At 37.1% G+C, this 22,522-nt stretch overlaps 1 protein-coding gene and 1 pseudogene across 2 annotated transcripts in view; one reads left to right on the top strand and one right to left on the bottom strand.

Moving 5' to 3' along the window:
• The window catches only part of Rttn (rotatin), a 158,416-nt gene that overhangs the window by 49,958 nt on the left and 85,936 nt on the right, over window positions 1-22,522 (top strand). For both annotated transcript variants that reach the window (XR_014996872.2, XM_048419139.3), the window contains exons 19-26: window positions 1,353-1,452; window positions 4,836-4,924; window positions 7,039-7,156; window positions 12,744-12,840; window positions 13,590-13,658; window positions 15,929-16,117; window positions 16,650-16,889; window positions 21,028-21,172. Coding sequence is in view for 1 of the 2 variants with exons in the window: in XM_048419139.3 (XP_048275096.3) it covers window positions 1,353-1,452; window positions 4,836-4,924; window positions 7,039-7,156; window positions 12,744-12,840; window positions 13,590-13,658; window positions 15,929-16,117; window positions 16,650-16,889; window positions 21,028-21,172 (1,047 nt within the window). In the remaining variant the exon portion in view is untranslated. The remainder of the gene's footprint in view (window positions 1-1,352; window positions 1,453-4,835; window positions 4,925-7,038; window positions 7,157-12,743; window positions 12,841-13,589; window positions 13,659-15,928; window positions 16,118-16,649; window positions 16,890-21,027; window positions 21,173-22,522) is intronic.
• LOC125390219 (large ribosomal subunit protein uL18 pseudogene) lies at window positions 9,706-10,703 on the bottom strand (annotated as a pseudogene).

Raw genomic sequence — 22,522 nt, 5'->3', positions numbered from 1 at the left:
TCTTGTGATCATATAGGCCCAGTATTCCAAATGCTGGGGTTATAGTTTTAGGTTACCATAACCAGATTCTCGTAGTTTGTTTTGTTTTGATTTTAATGGGCAAATGCATTCTTAGTTTTGTTCTGAGCTTAATGTTTTGTGGTGTTTGTTGGCCTTGATCAGAGGTTTTGAAGCTCTTCACAGGATATTTAAAAGATCCAGCTAGAGAATCAGTGAGTACCAAAATTCTGTTTGTCATTGTTAGGCTTTTATAGAGTTTGTTGGAAGGGAGGAGAGGAATTTCTGGAATTGTCTTGTGAGTCTGCAGTAGGAATGTGTTCTGGTTTGCTTTTTGTTGCTTTGAAAAAAAACTTTGCCAAACCAATTTAGAAAGGAAAGTGATCATTTTGTCTTACAGATTAGCCCATAATCAAGGGAAGCCAAATCAGGAACTTAAAGCAGAAAGCATGGAGAAACATTGCTTGCTGGTTTTCTCCCATATTGAAGTTCAGCTACTTTTCCTTTGCAACCCAGGCCTACCTGCCTAGGGATGATACCACTCAAAATGGGAAATAATCTTCCCTGGTGTTTGGTGTTTGAAGTTGATAGCTGAGATCAACCATCCTTAGATAGAGGTTAGCAGAGGGTGTGAGAAAAAGTAATGTTGCTTTAGCTTTTTTTTTTTTTTTTTTTTTTTAATATTGCTGGTTTTGCTGTTCTCAGACTGCTTTGAATTAAGCAAATACCAGCCTCTGGCTGTTAAAACCCTGCTGTATTTGTCTCCAGGGGCAGAGATGGTTGAAGAAGGGGACCGTTGGATTTACAGCTGATAGTTTACAGGACTGAGGGAAAATCTTGAGTATAGGTCTGAGTTGCTTGTCTCAGGTTAGTCTGGTATCACACAGAAATGCTAGGAAACATAGATGTTTTCTAGGATATTCAGTCAAGGTGCTAATGGATTAATTGATTATTTATGACCTTTAGCAATAATGTTCATGAAAAAGGAAAATTTATTTGGACATCATGTTGTTTCTTTCTTAAATTTTTATTTATTTGTTTGTTCTCCTTTTTTTTTTAAAAAAAAATTATTCATTTTACATAGCAACTACAGTCCCTCCTTTCTCCCCTACTCTCCCTCCCAACAAATCCCGCATCCATTCCTCTTAAAGGATAAGGCCTCCTATGGGGAGTCAACAAAGTCATGGCTGTTTCGTTCTGATCCTCTTCCCTATTACCTTATGTGCCATTGTTGCAAGTTGACATATATGTTTATTTTAGTAAGTTGACTGTACGCTTTTATTTTTATGGAGTGAGTGATAAATTTTTTTATTGGGGAATTGGAAACAGATGAAAAGACATATTTTGATTTTCAGCTGGAGACTGTTGAGAAAGTATATGAAATCTTCACCTCAGAAGAAGTTGATCTTGTTCTGAGGAAGTCAGCTGCAGAGCAGCTAGCTGTGATCATGCAAGGTAATGAGTTTTGGTGGTTTTGTTGCTGATGTAGGATTTTAGGGTGCTGTGTTAGGATTAATTTGTCAGATGTCTTTTTAAATTTATTGGTACGTAATAATTTTGATTTGTTCATGTTGCTCAGAGAAATGAATCAAACAAAACTTTTGGGTAAGACAAAAAACAATACATTGTGGGCTAGAGAGATGGCTCATCGGTTTAAGGAGCACCTGGGTTCGATTCCCAGCACCCTCATGAGTCTCACAACCATCCATCACTCCAATCCCAGGGAATCTGGTGCCTTTTTAAGGGTTCTCAGAGCATACTGTTGGTATAAAATATACATGCAGACAAAACAACTATACACATAAAATAAAGTGCAAAAAAAGCATTGTAATTGTATGTATGGTTTATTGTTTAAAAAGAGTATCTGTGTGGGTTTATTAAAAGTAAACTAGAAAAAATAGCTTGCTTTGTTTGTAGTATTAATGTTGCATAGGATTTATTATGCAGCAATAAAGTCTCTGTCTTTAATTTTTTTTCTCACCTTTGAATATGCATTTTAATGTTTCTAATTTTCACATTTTTTAAAACTTTTATTGATTCCTTGTGGATTTTACATCATGCATTCTGATCCCACTTATCTCCCTCACATCTGCCCTCTGCCCTTTCAACCAATTCAAAACCGAATTGAAAAGAAAAACCAAAAATCAAACATAACATAACAAAACAACAACAACAGAAACATAATAATAATAATAATAATAACAATAATAATCTTGTCATGGAAGCTGTAGTGTGGTCCTTTGAGTCACAGTTTACCCTTTAGTCCATTCATCTTTGCTTACCCTGACCCTCTTTGGCTGCAGTGGCTGCAGCACATGGAGAGTCTGGGCAGCACACTAGAGCTGACTCTGTTGAGGGAGAGGGGGTTGTACAGATGAACCAGCCCTGAGAGCATGAGAGCTGACCCTGCCACCCACTGCGTCCGCCATGCAAAGGCCACGGTGAGGGAAAGAGCTGGATCTGAGGACCTGAGAGCAGGAAAACTGGCTTGCTGCAGGCTGCACTGGGTGAGCTGGCCAAGGAAAGCTGGCAGGCTGACCAACTCAGCTACCACCCAGGCTCAGAACCAGGGCTATGAATGAATTGGTCCACCCCACTATCCAATGAATCTAAGAACTGTTGGAGCTTGTGAATGAATCTATGGATCTAAAACAGTAGGATCTCCAGGACAAAGACAACACCAAGATACACAAGAGGAGCTCCAGTGAGAGCATTATAAGTGGTGTAGCAGAAGCCAGAGGCCTCAAGCCAGACCAATGACTCGTGACAATGAGTACTTGTAATTTTCACTAAAAAGACATTTGATTAGTGTTTGATGGTTATCCTGACATTATTGGATCCTGGGATGCGAGGATTATTTGAAAAAGCATAATCAACATGTTTATGTTTTTTTTAAATTTTATTTTCTTGATTGAGACATAATTCAGGTAAAATATTCTCTGAAGACCCCAGTAGACAGACACATAACTGACTACAGGTATTTGAAAACATGCTTCCTACCACTAATCATCATGGGAATATAAATCATAACCACATTCTAGTTAGAATGCCTGCTTTCAAAAAGATTAAAGACAAAGCAGACAAACAAAAAATACCTGTCGACAAGGGTAGCAAAAGGGAAGCATGATCCTCACCTTATGTGCTACTGATAGAGATGAGTGTCGCCATAATTGAAAACAGTATGCAGGCTCCTCAAAGGCTTAAAGTCTGTCCTGCTGTAAGATCTATCATGCTCATTGTGTGTATAACCAACCATGTTGGAAAGATACTGCAGGCGCTGACTGCTTTTATGTCAGCTTGACGCAAACTAAAGTCACCTAAGAGAAGGGAATCTCAATTGAGAAAATGCCTCCATATGGTCCGGCTGTAGGGCATTTTCTTAATTAGTGATTGATGTGTGAGGGCCCCACCCTTTGTGGGTGGTGCCACCTCTGGACTGGTGGTTCTGGGTTCTGTAAGAAAGCAGGCCTCCTCTGCAATTTCTGCATCAGCTCCTGCCTCCCATTTCGTACCATTTGAGTTCCCGTCCTGATTCCTTCATTGATCAACAGTGATGCGAAAGTATAAACCAGATAAACCGTTTACTTCCCACCCTGCTTTTTTTCATGGCATTTTATCATAGCAATGGTAACCCTAACTGGGACACTGCACTATGCTTCATTTAGCCCTGTTACAGTGCGCTTTCTGGCTTTAATAACAGTAATATAAACTGCAGAAAATAGACTCTAAAAATGTAGAAGCTGGGCATGATACTTAATCACAAGTCTCAAAAGGCAGACGCAGAATGATTTGAAGTCTGTGGCCACCCTGGAATATATAGTGAGACCTTGCCTCAAAAAATGGAAAAAAAGGAGCTAGGTGTGGTTGTACATGGTTGTCATCCTACTTCTTGGAGGTAGAGGCAGAAGGACCAAGAAGAGTTCAAGATCATCCCTGGCTATAGGATGGTTTGAAGTCAGCCTGGCCAGGTTGTAGCCCTGCCTTTAAATGAATGAATGAATGAGAATTTTGGTTAAAAAAATTAAACATTTTTTTAGAGTATTATCTCAATATTACTAACGTTTCAAAAGTAGAGTTTGAAAATAACCTACACTGGTGTTGCTGGAATTCCACTTTTTAAGGACTAGCAAAGAAAGATGTATGTTTATTAGTGAGAAAAGCGGGAAAAAATTTTTAAGTTATTTGCCAATACTTGTAACTAATCTATAAACTAGCATTTCTGGCTCTAGTAACATCTTTGTGTGTGCTTCTGTGTATGTTGTTTCTCTGCATAAAATCCTTAAAATTATTCTTAAAATTATAATATTTGAATATATGCTTATTTATTATTTTAGAAATACATAGTACATTAAAATTTTTCATTTATATTTCTTATTGATAGCTTGAGGATGAAAATCATTTCCTAATAGAACGATATTCATGTTCAACCCATATCTACTTATTAGCTTATTAATAATTCTAAGTATTTTGAAGTAATCTAGTTAGGAAAGAGAAGAAATGAACCAATATGGAGAAAAAATTTGGCATGTAGAATTAAAATAATTCATTTGTGTTCTTAAAATATTAGTTCTACTTAGTATCTAAAATAGTTTGCATATTTGTTAGTTTTTATATGTATTTTTATATTTCATATTCCAATATGGGAATAGATGTAAGAATTGTGAAGCTTAAATGTTTCACAGTGTATGGACTCATGAAAATATTTTGCCTTCTAATTTCAGCCTTGGTATACCATATTTTTAGTAGTTTGTAAGTTGGGTACAGAACTGTCCCATGTATTTAAAAATGGTTTAAAGCCATAAAATATTTGTTTAAGTTTGATATCATTTTATTTGTAGATATTAAAATGCATGCTGTGGTGAAAAAGTTATGCTTAATTGAGAAGATAATCGGGTATTTAAATGAATGTGTTGGTCAAGATGGCAAGGTAAGACATTTTTTATTGGCTTATTTTAGAGAGAAGGTATGTATATGTGTTTCTCTGTCTCTGTGTGTGTGTGTGGGAGGGGTGGGGGATGTATGCATATTTGCATGGAGGTTCATTTGCCTTTTCATGGGTAGGTGGAGGCCAGAAGTTGAAGTTGGATTATATTCCCTATCACTCTCCATATTATTATTTGTTAATTTTTATTTATTTTAAAATTTATTTATTTTTTGATATATTACATCTAGATCTCAGTTTCTTCTCCCTTCTCTCCCCTAGTCCCCTACCTGATCCACACCTTTTCCATTCCCCTTCAGTAAAGGTTAGACCTCGCAGGGATTTCAACTAAACATGACATATAAGGTTGTAATAAGACTAGGCACCTTCCTTTACATTAAAATAGAATGGAGAAACCCAGTAGGAGGAAAAAGAGGCAGAAGACTCTTTTGTCTAAAGAAGGCAAAAGAGTCAGAGACATCCCCCATTCCCACTGTTAGGAGTCCCACAAGAAGTCGAAGCTATACCACCATATAACATAACATAGATACAGAGGGCCTACCTAGGTCAGACCCATACATTCTCCTCAGCTGTTGGTTCAGTCTCTGTGAGCCCTTATGAGTCCAGATTAGTTGATTATTTGGATTTTCTTGTAGTGTCCTTGACCCCTCTGTTTCCTACAATCCTTCCCCTTTCCATATGATTTCCAAGATCTGCCTAATGTTTGCTTGTGGGGCTTTGCATTTGTTTCATTCAGTTGCTAAATGAAGCCTCTCTGATAACACTTATGCTAGGTTCCTGTCTACAAGTATAGCAGAGTATCAGTAGGAATCATTTCACTGACTTTATTTATTTATTTATTTATTTATTTATTTATTTATTTATTTACTTGCTTACTTACTTACCTATTTTGGCCAGTCCTGTTTTGTTTTAACCTAGGTCTCTAGGTCATCCTGTCTTTGGTTCCTGGCTCTTCTGGCATTGTAGGGGTGGGCTCCCTCTCTGAATATGAGTCTCAAGCTGAACCAGTCATTGGTTGACTATTCCCACAATTTCTGGGCAGCCTTTACCTCAGCATCCTGTTGTTAAGATAGGGTATTTCACTGAACCTGTAACGAACTCACTGTTCTGGCTATGCTAGCTGGCCAGGTAGTCCCCAGGATCCATCTGTCCCCTCCCATCAAGTTCTGAGTCACAACACCCAGATTCTCCATGAGTGCTAAGAATCGTATCCAGGTCCTCCTGCTCACAAAACAAGTACCTTTCCCAGTCTACCATGTTTCCAGCCTGATAGGTTGATTTTACTAGTTTGAACTGAATTTAGCTGAATTTGGATGAGTACTTGATTTTAAGTCTCAAAAAGGAAACCCACTTGTAGCATGAATTCTAATTGTTCTTAATAATAACATCCCAGAGTCAGATATAGTGACTAATGCTGAAAGATCAGAGAAGCAGAGCAACCAAACACTAGAGAGTTTTTATCTCTACCAATGATCAGACCAAAGGAGTGGTCCTGTCTCTATGAATCCTTAGACTGAATGCTGTCTCTGTGAAACCTCAGCCTGCACCAAGAGACAAACTTTAACAATATTTATTAAAACATAGACAAAATATCACCACACCCACCCATCTTTTATTTTGTCTTTTATTTGTATTTTATTTTGTTTTTATTCCTAAAAGGGGTCTCTAAAGGACAGCAGCTTAAAAATTCTATGAGCTTTCTAAAGAGAAGTATATTCAATGTTGCTTTTATTTTTAAATAATTTTTTAGGATTAAAGGATTACTATTTTAGGTGTATAAGGGTTTTCTTATCCACATATGTCTGTGCATCATATGCATGCCTGGTCCCTATAGAGTCCAGAAGAGGATACTGGATTCCTTAGAAGTGGAGTTACAGACCATTGTGAGCCACTATATGTATGCTGGGAATTGAACCTGGGTCTTCCTCAAAAACCACTGCTCTTTAACCGCTGAGCCCTCTCTCCAGCCCAATATTTAAAGTAATTTTAAAACAGAATATCTAACGTCTTTTCATTTTAGTTTCATGTAACTTAATGACCAAGCCATAAGACTTAGAACAAGATAGGGTAGTATACTTTATCTCATTTCCCGTTGGCAGGTCATAGAATGCTTGATTCAGCCGTGCCTCACACTGCTGAGGAAGGTTTTATATGCCGACCACACCATCCGTGTTTCCTTGTCACAGCAGTCTTCTCTCTTGACCCTGTTACTCAGAGGTGAGTAGACAAGTGCCCAAAGGAAACAGCTCTCAGCTTTGAGTGTTCTTGTTAGACTTGGTAACGTCTTCTTTCCACTGTAGTATGAGAACAAAGTTCTTTGCTGACTCTTTACTGAAATGTCACTGTGAAAAGCACTCAGTGCTTTTGTGGAAATATCTCTTGTACTGTTGTTGCCTGAATAGACAGTAGCTGAGAATAGCTGAGCTCTGTTGGCTCTCTGCACCTGCTTGTTGATATGTAATTTAGTGCTTATATGTAGTCATTGTCTTTAAAGAAGGAAGGCCAGTTGCTTTCTTGTTCTTTTCTTTAGTATTTGTGCCTACTTCTGTCACTTGTACCTTTGTTTGCTATTAGCTTGTGAGGTTAGACTGGGATAGAGACTACAGACCCAGCCCAATTACACTGAGAGACTTATTCTGAGAATCTGTATATATGTGGAAGTTTTAGAAATGTTTTAAAAAAGAAATCCAGGTTAGTTTGATTTAATTTTAATGATATTTGAATAGAAAAATATGGGTTTTGTTTGCTTTTTCTTGTTCTTGTTCTTCTTGTTCTTGTTCTTGTTCTTCTCCTCCTTTTTTTCTTTTTTTTTTTTTTTTTTTTTTGGTTTTGAGACAGGGTTTCTCTGTGTAGCTTTGTAGACCAGGCTGGCCTAGAACTCACAGAGATCCGCCTACCTCTGCCTCTTATGTGCTGGGATTAAAGGTATGCGCCGCCACCACCTGGCAGTCTTGTATCTTCTTGTCATTTGCTTTTAATACAGACCTGGGTAATTTTATATTTGGCAGGGTTCTCTAGAAGAATAGAACATAGGATGAGTTTGTATTATTGAACAGGATTTATTATATTGGCTCGCATAATAGGGCCAGTTGGTGGCCATCTGCACATCAGAGAGGGTCAGAACCTGGGAGCTGCTTAGTTTCTGTCTGATGGGAATGCCTGGGAGATCCTTGGAGAGTCACAGGTCTTTAGTCCCTGTTGGGTGGTTGAAGAAATGTGGTTCTGGTACCATGAAGTATGGCAGCAGCAGCAGATGGACACAGTCAAGGTAAGAGCTGAAGGCAGGCAAGCAGAACACGAGTCCCCTTAGACCCCATCTGGGCCTCCACCTGTTCCAACCTAGTCTGTCTCTTGACCATCTCCAGTTAGGCTCACAGTTAAGGCTGACCATCACAGTGTTCTACAGAACTTAGTTTCCTATAACTTTACCTCACTGCTTTTGACTATTCTAAAGAGCATTTTGATTAAATATCTCAATATTAGGCATTGGTATGATAAATGAGACTTATATTAAAATATATAGTATTAAAACATAATTATATTTGTTCATTTTCCCTTCAATGATAATCGGCCTACAAAGTGAGCAGGACAAAGTTTACTGAAGAAAGATTTGTTAAAGTTGAAACCAGGTTTAAAAAAATTTATTTTTAAGATCATGAGGTTTTAAGTGGAGTGTGAAATTTTTTTACAGATCTTTACATAGTGATCACCTGAAAGAATTTCAAGTACACAATTCTGATTTTCTTTCCTTTTAAAACATTTATTTCTTTTTTCCATTTTTTCTTTTCTTTTTAAAATTTATTTTTTTTTTGTAATAAGGTATTGCTGTGTAGCCTTTTCTGGCTAGAACTTAATATATGGACCACGTTGGTCTTGAACTTGTAGTGATCTGCCTGTCTCTGCCTCCCAAAAGCTGATGTTACAGGTGAGTTCCACTGTTTCCAGCTTCCAGTTTTCTTTATTCATGTTGATAATTACTAGCTTCATTTAATTGCATTTAGTCTGTCATTTACCTATATTTATTTTATCTTAATATTGCATTTATAAGTGCCTAGCAGATACTAAAGTCCTTTTACATGTGTGGGATGGTGTGGAGTCAAGCTCAGGTCATGTGTGTTAGGCAAGTGCTGCATCAGGGAGCCACACTCCTGTCTTGCAAAACCACTTTCCATGGCAACATAAGCTATGTCCTAGAATATATCCAGAGAAAATGTCATTCTTTATTCATTCGTCTGAACATGTACAGAATACACACTGTGTTCTGGGTGTAGCAATAGGCCCTTTTGCTAGAGTTACGATGAGCATGGTGAAAGGGTTGTCAGGAGTCAAAGAGTTCGACAAGTAATTATAAACATAGCTTAATACCCGAAGTCGCTTTCCTGGTACCAGAGCAAGTGCTGAATGCAGTAGTGTTAGGGAACAATTAGATAATGCTTCTAGGAAATGATGTGTAAGCTGGGACCTGAGAGTTGCATGGGAATTTAGATAGACAGGACTGACTTCCTGATAGAGCAAGAAGTTGTGTTTGATATTTTAGCTCGATAGCGACAATGAGACTTGAAGGAATGTAGATAAGCGGAGTTTGAGATGATGTCAAGATCTTGTAAGCCTTAGTAAACAGCAGAGAGGAGCTATATGAGGTTGTTAAATGGGAATATGTATTTTAGAGATTATTCCGTCGAAGCTTGGAAAATTGATTGACAGGCTTTAATGATTAAATAGCCTTGCAAAAATGAATTATAAAACTTTTTTTTGACTTGGTCAATAAGTTTATTATCTTTATGAAAAAAAATCTTCATAGAAAATTGCTTTAGCTGTCAGCAGCCCATTCCTGAGCTCTGAGGAAGCTTGCCTTCTTTTGAGCAACCCCATCTTTCTTCTGGGCAAGAGACATTTTGGGACGGTTCCACCTCTTCTTCTTCACTTCTCTCTTGGACTTCTTTTCATAGACTGGATTCTCTTGTATAGCAGCATGGGCTTTCTTATACATCTCCTCCATTATGTCTGGAGTAATGTTCTTTATGTACTGAGAGAACTGTTTCTTGTAAGCATCTTCATCTTCCTCCATTAGGTAGTGCATGTAGTCTGCAACGTTCTGACCCATGATGTGCTTACGATGTACCTCTGTGTTGAACTCCTTGCTTTCAGAATCATAACCAGGGAATCGTTTGGTACTATGAGGAATAGACAAGCCTCCATCCACAGCTCCCTTCAGGGCTCCGAAAACTTTATTGCCAGTTGTAGTCCGGGCAAGACCTGCATCCAAATAGCAAGTGAAGGCCCCAGGCTGACCATCGATGCTTTCCACATTGTATTCATCTCCAGTCACCTCCACTTGGCCTTCATAGATCTTGTCCATACCAAACCTATTGAGAAGCCTGCGGGCCAGCAGCAGGCCGGTACAATAGGCAGCAGCATAGTTCGTCAGGCCAACTTTCACACCTTATTTCAGCAGTTCGTGTACATAAGCGGCGCAGACTATCATATCCCCCTCTATACGGGCACAGGCAATCTGGCAGATGATGTCTCTGTTGGTTACACAAACTATCATCCTGTATTGGGTATGTTGTACTTATTTTGTCTTGTATCACTAATCGCTTCCGAGCATATTAGTCAGTTTTACACTCTCGCCGCCTTCTAAATCTCACTTGGTATCTCTTGAAGTAGGCCTTATTTTTGACAACTTTCACAAACCCCATCCTGCGGAACAGAAACCCGCAATAGCGGCTCCACGCAGACCTGTGGGCCTGACGGCGCTAGGGGGAAAAAGCATTATAAAACTTTCTATGAGAGAATCTTATACTGTATTTTAGGCATAGAAAGAAAGAGTATTCATTACATCATTATAGAGGGAGGAAATTGAGGTCTCAGAATTTAGGGACTTGGGCATAGTCTTAACTAAATATGTGGTAGAGGCAGAAGAAATCCAACTTCTTTCCTTTATGTTTTTTCAATGATGACAAAGTTACATTGCAAAATTCTAGACATACAGAGCTAGTGTAGGTTTTCATCATCTGTTTTTTAATATTCCCAAAGAAGTATGTTGTCTTCTTGTTTCATTTTCCATAACACTGAATATTAGTTTCAGTTTTTTTATTGTCAGGAAGTCATTGTCTATCATTTGTGCATATCCTGTTATTAGAACTGCAACCCTGATGGTGGAATATGGTTAACTTCCTCTTCAGTGAAAAAGAGCCAGTTTTCTCCACAGCTCTGCCATCACTAGTGTTTCCATCTTAAAATTTTCTTGTTGATAAAAAAATAATAGTTCATATAGGTTATAGAGTAGTGGGGATGGGAAAATGAGGCCGTTGGGAGGGAGGAACCAAATAAAGTGTGCATGAATAAGTTTGCCACCTGAGTGAACAATACAGTGAGGGTTGCACAGCACATATGATATGAAAGAACTGGCTGGGCCTGGGTGTGTGGGTGGCCGCTAGAGGTTTGAGCAGATATGGGCGAAGGAGTGGGAGAAAGAGGGGCTGGGGTTAAAAGGAATGAAAACTAAGGATGTATGAAGAATCCTTATGAGACCTTTCGAGTTTGTAAGCTATTTAAAAATATAAGAAGGGGGCTTCTATTATATTTGAAACTGTAATAAGCTTAACATTTTATGGGAATAAAACTTGGGTAAGATTCTAAATTTGGTCTTAAATCCATACAGTAGCTGTTTATATTCCAAAAATTTCTTGTATTTAAATACTGCAAAGCATTCTGAGCCATTCTGTCTCTGCTGAGTGGAAATGTTTGTTTAACATTAGTTCATTTTTACATGATTCTTATTTCCTTACTTTTTGGATTGTATTTTTTGTCATACTAATTTTGTGTTTATCCTTCCTCCCTCCCTCCCTCCATCCTTACCTTCTTCCTTTCCTTCATTTTGTTTTTTGACACAGGGTTTCTCTGTGTAGCCTTGGCTGTTGTGGAACTTACTCTGTAGACCAGGCTGTTCTCAAACTCAGGCAGATCTGCCTGCCTCTGTCTCCTGAGTGCTGGGATTAAAGATGTATACCACCACCACCCAACTTCTTCTTACAATTAGGAAAACTATTTTAAAGTACAGATTTCTTGTTTCTGCTTCTATAAAATTGAAGATTCTGTATTGTTATTCTTGTATGATGGTGCAGCTACTGTGTGATGGTCCAGTTTCTTTAGAACTTCTTAGTTTTTAAACAGTGAACAATTGTATCACTTTTTAGAAATGCTAGGATTGTGATGAAGTAGATGAAGCTTTTTTATGTTAAAGGACTTGACTAGGCTTCTGAACTATGTGATGGAGCTAGTGCTATTGCCTGATAACTCAGAGGATGCCTTTTCCCATGTCTCCTCATGATAAATAAAAAGCAGAATAACATAGCATAAACACAGTGTTTCAGCATTATGTCTAGTTCTAGGACTATGTTGTTAAGATCCAAAATTATAAAGAATCTTTAGTGAGACAACTTCAGCTAGAAATATGTGTGTTGACAAAGCTTCCCTTGAAGCTGGGCTCTTTGCTGAGATTTCCTGCATCTGGAGTGAGCGAGTCTGTGTGTGTGACTCTTGGACCAGTAGTGTTAGCGTTTTCTGGGAACTTGATAGAAACGCACACTATATATATATAGACCGAGAAACTGCCGTTTTATATGTCACCCCAGTAATTCTCACACTTATGACAGAGACACTAAAACACTCTCATTAATGTAGTTTTTCTGGGTTAATGCTCTATTTTTCATTCTTTCAAGTTAAGGCATTTTAAAGCTGAAGTTCATTCTTTCTAGAAGTGAAAATATTTTATGAAGTTGCTTTTCTATTTGTCCCTCAGTTTCTTTGATATTTCATGAAGATTGTACTGTTGTCACTGAAGTTGGGGCATTGTTTTGTCTTCTGTTGTTTGATGAAGTATCAAGAATGGATACATGGTGAGATATAAGAATTTCTGTTTCTTTTTACCCTTAGTTATTGAGTTCTTTTGAGTTAAAAGATTTCCATGCTGTACACATGTATTATGCCTTTTAGTTTGAATAATAGGTATTTAAAAACCCATGGGTTCAAAAAGTCACTCTGAATTATATTTTTAGCATAACTAACATTAAAAACATTATTATAGGGATTTTTGTCTTGGATGCATTTGTAGTACATGTTTTTAACTGTGTACTTTCAAAAATATTATTTAAAAAGTAAAAAGATATTTGGAGTGATAGTTTTTGATTAACATGACTTTAAAAAGCATTGGTGGAGCTGGGCATGGTGGTGCATGCCTTTATTCCCATCACTTGGGAAGCAGAAGCAGGCAGATCTGTGAGTCCAAGTCCAGCCTGATCTACAAAGCAAGTTCTAGGGCATCTAGGACTGTTACACAGAGAAAAGCTGTCTCAAAAAACCAAACCTCCCCGCCCACCTCCCCTGTGCCCCACTAAAAAAATATAGTAGAGGAAGCACCAGTGGGAGGGCCACAGAGTTCATCTGCGAGTATGTCCACTCTGTTATTTGAGCCCTTATCATATGAAACTGCAAAACCAAAAATTCACTCTCAGTTCAGGTGGTGGCAAACACTTGGCTACACTGAAGGTTAGTTAGACTCTCAGACGCGCTGCCCAGGGATGGATGGGTTGTACTGCATAGACTTTGGCCGACTCAGGTTTCCTTTTGCCCTTTCCCCCTTTTACAGGTCTCTTGATCCTTCTAATAAACCTTCTTTGCCACCAGCCTTCAGTTTGCCTGTTTCAGTCTTTAGAAGGTAAGGGATTGGTCTTATTTTCATGAATGGTAAACTATTGTTACACAAGGGGAAATTGCTGTCTGTACGTTTTTTATTTACACTTTTCATTAGCATTTCAGTCACTTGATTTGTAGTACTTTCATACTTTCTTCATCGTGGTTCTTTGGAGGGTCATCAGCTTTTTATTTCAGTCTCCTGCAAATTTATAGGAAAGCCCAAAGAACCACAGTGCATTCCCTTCAGCTGTGGCTCATCACTGCTAGTATTGATAGCAATTGCTACATGCTCTCTCTCGTTCTCCACATATAATCTCTGTCTTCAACCATTTGAAAATAAGCTTTAGAAATCTTTTTACAATTTTTTTAAAAATGCAGGGTATAATCAAGATCATGTGCTGAATTTTATGTTTACTTAGAACTTGAAAATATGTATATAATTTTTCTTTTTTGTATAATATATATGAAACTTATGTACAACCCTGGAATTTTTTTTCTTAGTAAACATCATGGATATACTGTGAAGAGAAGGATTTATAGCTCTTGTTTCTAGATCAGAAACCCCTTCCATTCTTCTTTGTTACTTTTTTACTACTCTAATATATAATACTGTTTTAACTTCTATCACTATAGCTTATTTTTGCTGGCTTTTGAAAATTATCAATATAATGTATTCTTACATTTGGTTTATCTTATTCAACTTGGAAGGATTAGTCCATCTCATTTCATGAAGTAATATTTTAAAGTTTTCTTAATTTAACCATACTTTAATATTTTTCATATTTCTCCTGCTTGATGCTTGAAATCATTTATATATATTGCATGGGCTTGAAAGATTTTTTTTGTTACTACTTATTTAAAACTTCTTTTTAATTCGTGTAAGTTTTAAAGACTTTAGCAAAGATTTGATTCCAGAGTGGGTAGCACCTTTTTAATTCATGTAAGTTTTAAAGACTTTAGCAAAGACTTGATTCCAGAGTGGGTAGCACTGAAGACCTGTGGTTGGGAGTCTTTCTCAGCAGTGGTGTAGACAGAAGCTCGCAGAGGCGGGCACTGAAAGGGAAGGATAGGTGTTTGCTGCTTAGGGTAGGAGCTTCCTAGTCCCAGGTCTGGGCAGTTTAATGATTGAAGTCTGATTTAGATACAGCTCTGCATCATGCACTGATTTTCTTGGATAAACACTATTGCTTTTAAAGTTCTTTTAATCTCTCCATTAAAATCTGATAATCTCACCATTTGGGGCATCACTAGTCTACTGCCCTGCTTTAACTATCATTTTGTATTAGTCAGTGCTCTTAACCACTGAGTCAGCTCTTCAGTTTTGCCTTGATAGTTTTCAGTGGAAAATTGCTATTAAAATGTTTAAACTGCTATTAAAATATTAGACTCTATTAAAAGTAGCTTTACTTACTAAATTAAAATGTTTAGATTTGGATATGAAAGTACAGTATTGCCTCTTTCATTGGTATGTTGAAAGTGAAAATGAAAGCATGTACCAGTGGCTCTTATAAATTAAATGCTGCATTTTTTTGTAAAACGTTGGCCATTAATATGTAAATTAGAGCTCTGTGGGCTTAGTTTTTTACAATTATTTTTTAAAATTTATTTTAATTTTGCTAGTGGACTTAATCCTAGACAAGAATTTGATCATTGAGCTATATATAGCCACAGGCTCTTGGAATATGTTGCATTATTAAAATTATTCTGAATATCCTGCTAGCCACTCTTAAATCAGCTTGAGATCATTTAAGAGACATTGGTATTGAATTTCTTTATGTATCTAGACGTATTTATGGAATCTTGAGTTTTTTGATCACTGTGTTGTTGTCACAGCAAGTGGAGCTCAGTCACTTGGTGACTTTGATCGTGTACAATCCTGTAGCTTCCTTGAGAGTGCATTTTGTCCATCTGTGTAATGGGTGCCATGGCAACACCCACGTAAGTGGGGAAATGGTGGTTTCAAACAGCGTGTTTCAGGAAGTCAGCATTCACGTTTTAGCTAAGCACTTTTAATGCTTTATTTACTGTAGTCATTGTTCCTGACTTTAAGGAGCACTGGTTATCTCTGCAATAATCCTAATATATAGATTGTAGCTAGTCATCAAGAAAGAGTAATGAAGGGTGTTGGAACATGGGGGAGAGTGGAAGAATAATTAAAACATTATGTAAAATGTGATAAATTTTACATGGCTAAAAAGTATGGGAGTCATAAAACTAGACTTATTTCTGGTTTATTATTTGAGTCCTGTTTAAAAATTAAAGTTTGCAATCATTTAAATTTTTTTTTTCTAGGTATCATTTGCCAGTTCATGTGATTGGCCACCATGCTGTGAGTCCTTACTCAATAGTTTTGCCATTATCTGCTGAGTATTTGGCCTTGAAGCCTGTGTCAGACATGCTAAGAATAGCTTGGAACCTGGCATGGTATCATGGGAGTGATAATCTGTTGAAACACATGACTTCTGAAGCTAAAATTCAAGAGTAAGTAGTTATATTAAGATAAATTACATGGAATTAATGAGACTTCACTTTTCCTTTTTTTTTCTTTTAACTTGATATTATCAACCGATTCTAACTTGATTATATTTTCACTTTGTTTTAGATCTATGCCTATTAAAAACTATATAAAACCGTGTAAGCTAGAAAGGATTTTATTCTGTGCTGTCTTGGAAACTATATAGTGCTTATTCAGTTAATAGTTGTAGTTAAAAGTGCTGTGACATTAGAGTAAACCTCAGTAAGTGTACGTGAGAGTGTTCCTACTTCTAGATGTCGTAACCGTCCCACATGAGTATGCTGTGTTAGCGTGTCGTTGGTAAAGAGGAGAACGTCAGTATTCACAGTTAGAAGACATTGATGGGTTTATATGTTAATTTTCTTTTAACTATAAGTTAACCTTTAATGAAAAGCAGATGGAGGCAGAAACAGTTTTTGAGAGAGGTTTATGATAGAAATAAACCTGGGCTTATGTTGTTCTTTTTTAATTTGTTTTTTTTTTCTCTTTTCTGTCTAGATTTTTAGGTGCACTGCAGCTGTCCACGGAAGATATCCTTACACTGAAGATCACATACACAGCTAGTGGGCTGCAGGACTGCCTTCAGTCCATTGTTCAGGCTGCAGGCCACAGGGATGTGAGGGCTGCTGTCACCAGGATGAGTTTCTATCTTTTCAATGACAAACTGTCTTTGAAGGGTGACATTGGTCCATGTGGTGTTACGTTAAAATCCTTGGCTTGGCACACTGTGCTCAACAGGTTAGTGTAAGTTTAAGGTTACCAGTTTAAAAGTTAAAACTAATCTAAATTATGTTTAGGATCATCTTCAAATCTTTGATGAGAAGAGTGTATATTTGTACAGTTGTTACTATGAGGGAAATGCTTTTTATAGAAAGAAAAACTCTAGGATAGTTTATGTGTGATAAATAATAACAGAAGAGAGAAACTTGACCCTAGTCTTGACATTCATGGATTATTTATTAACCTACCTTAGAACAATTTATCTCTCAAATGTAAATAATCAGGATACCACATGGATGAACCATACTGAATGTTTATTCCTGTCCATATTGTAAGTAAATTGACATAGTATATTGACAAATATGTTTGCTACACTTGCTACTGGTTGTTTTGTTTTGCCTACTTTTTTCTCAAATAAATAATTTCATTTTTATTTTTGATCAAATTTTGTAAAGTTAATGGCCATGTGACTATCTTTTGAGAGTTACTAAAAATAGTCTAGCTTACAGATTTCAGATGTTGAACTGGTAGCACATGACTACATTTGAAACAAGACTGAGAAAGCCCTCCCTTCAAGCAGTTTTTTATTTTATTGTGCACATGAGTAGTGTAAATGTGTAATTTTCTGAATAGATACAGTGTATCATTTTCAAAATAATAGGTCATATGGTTTTGTAAATTTGAACTTCTCTAGTTCATTGTTAAGGGTTGTAATAATAACTAAGCCTCTCCAGTAGTAGCCAAACCAGCTAGTGAGATAGCTTTGTTGAATAGTTGATGGCTTGGTTTATGGCATTTTCAAATTAGTTATATGAAAAAATAACTATATGAACTATAATTTCATATTGTTAATATATTAATTAAGTTATATGGAAAGTAAAGGTAACAAATGTGAAAAATGTCACTTTTTAATTGCTTTATGTTTTGCTGTTGTCTCTGCTCTTGTGGTTATTTATAATGGATCTTTTATGGAAGCATTTTTGTATCGTGTACTACACGGTACAACTTTTCACAGCCTCTTAGTATACTGTTCCTTGAAATAGGCCACAGTGGGGATATTATAGTAGGAAAACTGATGAACACAGCACATTAGTACTCTGTTTTGTCAGACTACTCCTTTTACATACACCAACTAAAGCATTTATAAACTTTGCAGTTTCAATAAATTTGGTATATTCTCTAATGTAGCAATGGAAGCCTCTTGTGTAGTTAAATTGTACAGTAACAATAACTATATGTGAGTGTCACATTTTTATGATGATACTTTCCCCTACGTGGGCAGTATATTGTGTGTATGTTCCATAACTCTGAATCTGCTACATCCGTGCATTCAACCAACTGTGGGATGAAATACTAAGAAAAGATTGGTTGGTCAGATGGCTTAAGAGCAGGAGCGGAAGTGCTGCTCTTGGAAGGGACCTGAGCTCATGACTAACACCCACATTGGATGGTTCAGAATTGCATATAATTTTAGTTTATGGAGATACCATTCCTTTATCAGTCTTACTGGTCATCTGTACACACATTGTGCACATGCAAACATGTAAATAAACAGTTCCTCTAAAAGAAGCAACTGTGATGAAAAGATGTTTTTCCATGTTGCGGTTTCCTAAACAATACAGTGCAACAACTGCATATCTGCATAAAAATTACATAGTGTTGGGTAGTCAAAATAATGTGGAGGTAATTTAGTGCTCATGGGAGGCTATCCACAGGTTTTATGTACAAAGCAGTGCTACAGAAAGGACTTGGACAATTGCAGATTTTGGTGTTAGGAGCCTAATTAATGCAGACTGGGGAGTGTCAGAGTCTTGCCATGTCCCCAATGAGTTCCCTTCTCTTCTTTGTTAGTAGTTGGGCGCCTCCAGTGTGAGCCTTTTAAAGAATGACTGTTCCATTTTTGGACTTTGACCTTAAGCTCTTCTTTTGAATTGTTACTTTGTAATTATACCTACCAGTATGTCCTTTAAACTTACTCAGAATTAATTCCTAATATATTTGCATGTGACATCTCTCCAGTTATTAAAATACAATTTCTTCTCTAATTTTTCTCCTCATTTGCTCTCAGTGTTACATTTGTTTGTTCATACTTCCGTGATGTGATGACTTTTAAAAGGAAAGTAGAGATGTTTAAAGGAGTAGACAAAGTAGAAAGAATGTTCTCTCTCTCTCTCTCTCTCTCTCTCTCTCTCTCTCTCTCTCTCTCTCTCTCCTGGTGTATTTAGCTAACCTTTGTTTACCTACTTGGTGCTAAGCTTTTCTAGGAAATTTTATAGTAAGCAAAACAAACATGTCCCCTGCTGTCATGGAACTCTTGGAGAAGGCAGCAAATAGTGTTGCCAAGGTAGGACTGGTCCCAAGATGAAATCTCAACAGTAGGGGACTAATGTTCAATGGGAAGAAGTTTAAGTCAAGAAATAATAGCTTTAAGCAGGTAGAAATAGGACAGATGCCAGGCAAAGGGGTGAAGGCCTCCCATTAGAAAAGAGTACCTTTGAACAGCAGAAAGACAGAAATCTCATGTGGCCTTGAGGGGTATGGGAGCTGATGCAGTATGAGGCTATAGGGATGGTATTTTATGATTTTGTTGGATATCTTGGATGATGTTTGAAATTTTTATGACTTTGACATTTTATTTTATTAGATTCATTTCTTCATTCTGTCTTTTAAAAAATAGTTTTCTAATCTGTATTTCTTTAAACCAAGATTTGGTGTTTTTGTTTTTTTTTTTTTTTCTCAACTGAATGCCATCTTCTCAAAGTAGACATTTTAAATGAAGAGATGTGTTACAATCACCATATCACAGCAAATATGCATAACTAACTTTGCCATGGTGTTGGACTACCTACATTAGCATTTATGTTCTAACGTAGTAATCACATGACCCTGAAAAATTGCCTAACCATATCTTTGCCTGAATTTTCTCATTTTAAAAATGGAGCTCTGGAGGTTTTGTAAACAGGTTTTTAAAACTGTGGCCAAAGGCCAGTGAGTATTGGATGGTGTGTGACATACTTCTTATTGTTATGCTATTGGTAAAGCTCCTGTGGGTGTTTTTAAATAAGCTATTACCAGTGTTGCTGAATCTCACTTCTCTTCCCAATCACCTTTAAAAAAATGATTTTCCAAGCTTTTTTTCTCCCCTGCAGAAGAATTTTATTGTCTAACAACCTTCTAATAATCTTTCACCAGTGTTTGTTTAAGAATCTCAGAATGTTGCTTTGGTTTCTGTTATTCTGAATTTAGATATTCTTATAAGCATTCTCTCAGCCTGTTACTGAACAGTAACAGTTGTTACTGTTGCAAAATCTAGTAACTTATTTGCAAGGTGTGTGTGTGTTTCCCATCTTCCTTCCTTCCTTCCTTCCTTCCTTCCTTCCTTCCTTCCTTCCTTCCTTCCTTCCCTCCCTCCCTCCCTCCCTCCCTCCCTCCCTCCCTCCCTCCCTCCCTCCCTCCCTCCTTCCTTCCTTCCTTCCTTCCTTCCCTACCTTGATCTTGCTAATCAATCAAATGTGGATTCGAAATCATAATTCCTTTTTTTTTCGGGGGGGGGGGGTGGGATTCGAGACAGGGTTTCTCTGTGTTACAGGGTCTAGCTGTTCTGGAACTCGGTCCCGTAGGCCAGGCTGTCCTTGAACTCACAGAGATCCACCTTCCTCTGCCTCTGCTTCCAGGTGCTGCAATTAAAGACCTGCACCACTGCCCAGGGAAATCTTAGTTCTTAGAGAAGCCTGACACTGCCAGTTTGAAAATGAAAGTGGAGGGAGTGTGTTCCTCTCTGCATATCCCTTGGCGCTTTCTCTTAAGTTTCTATTTTAATTTTGTAAGGACTGGGTAAACCTAGACTTCCATACATGGGAGGCAAGTGTTTTACCACTGAGCCTCAACTCCAGTTGAGATTACATTTTTTTTCTTAACGACTTACTTTTTATTTTCTTAAATCACTACCTTTATCACATTTTCTCTACCATGGCTGAAGTTTCAGGAGGCTGATGACTTTCCTTCATCGGTGCATCTCCCAGTACCCTAGATAAGCATCTAGAGTTTTATCTTAGAAAATATGTGCTTGTGTTGACTCTACATACTTAATAAACAGTGATTACCTGTACATTTCGAACAGCTAGAAATCATGATTATTCTCTTTTTTTAAACAAAGGTTTTTACAAGTACCTCCTGCTTGCACTGAAGATGAGAAACTGCTGATAGATATCATACATTTTTTGAATAAGTTAATAAAGGAACAAGGAAAAGATCCATCAATAGGACTTTTACACTGGATTCTAGAGTTACTTCTTAGGCATGTAAGTATGGTCAAAGAATTTAAATTTTTGGATTGGGAAGGAACTTACTTGGAGAAACTACTTATATTAAAAAGAATAGTGTTTTTATAACATGTGCTTATTAAAATAATTCTTAACTTGTGAATGCTTAATGGAATATGGCCTTACAGATATCATTGACTCTGTTTTTTTTTTAATGGACATTCCATAGGATGAAACAACTTGAATCTTAGTTTTTAATAAATCCAGTTCTGTTTATGAGATTTTTTTGGTTATATTTTAATATGTTAATTTTTTAATGTTAGTATATTTAAAAAATTTTTTATATAATTTTGGGAATCTTAGACTATATTTTTATTATGTTTTCTCCGTCTCTTAACTACTCCCAGATCGTCCCTCATCTCCATATCCACCCAACTTCATATCCTTTTTTCTAAAAAATACTAAAACCAAAATAAACAATGAAAAGAAAAAGCATGTGTGTGAGCGTGCATGTGAGTGAATCAGCCACCCCAAACCAAATAAAGAAATCACTTGGAGTCCTGTTTATGTTGACCACCATTCCTGAGCATGGGGAATACCCTAGAGTGTGGCTGATACAACCATTGTCTTTCCTTTGGAAAAAAAAAACAATTTCCCCTTTCCCTGCAGCAAACAATTACAGATAGGTTCTGGATAGGGGTGGGACTTTGTGCCTACTTCTTTATGCTGGGATTTTTGCCTGTCTCAAACTTGTACAGGTCTTATGCATGCTGTTACAGTCTTTTGGGGGAACATACATGCACCAATCCTGTTGTCTAGAAAACACTCTTTCCTTGAAATCTTCCACCACTTCTGGCTTTTACAACTTTCTGTATTCTTTTCTCCATAGACTTCTAAGCCTTGATTCAGCATTGCCTTAGGGTGCGTGCTCCAAAGTCTCTTAGGTTTTGTGCATTGTCCAGTTGTGGATCTGTATGTCCATTGTCATATACTGTAAGAAGAAGCTTCTCTGAGGAGGACCGAGAGATGCACTGATCTGTGGGTGTAACAGTATGTCATTAGGAGTCATTTTATTATTTTGTGCATTTAGCAAGATAATAGCAGCAGATTTTCCCATAGGGCCTATCACCAAGCTGGTGTCATATATAGATTCCATTTCATAAAGCAGACCTTTAATCCAGTTAAAAAATAAAGTGGTTAATACTCCTATAACATTTGTGCCACTATTGTACCTGTGGATCTATCTTATAGGCAGGTGGCTATTGTATCTTGGAGGGTTCAGAGCTGACTGAGATTGATGACTACTTTCCTTTGTTTTTTTTTATTTTAATCGTATTTCATAACAGACTATAATAAATGTTTTATAGAAACATTTGTTACACAAAGGTC

The sequence above is a fragment of the Myodes glareolus genome, chromosome 13 (assembly GCF_982192425.1).
Source record: "Myodes glareolus chromosome 13, mMyoGla1.1, whole genome shotgun sequence".
NCBI classification, from domain to species: Eukaryota; Metazoa; Chordata; class Mammalia; order Rodentia; family Cricetidae; genus Myodes; species Myodes glareolus.
Note: the sequence above shows the minus strand (reverse complement) of the source record. Positions and strands in the feature narration are given on the sequence as shown.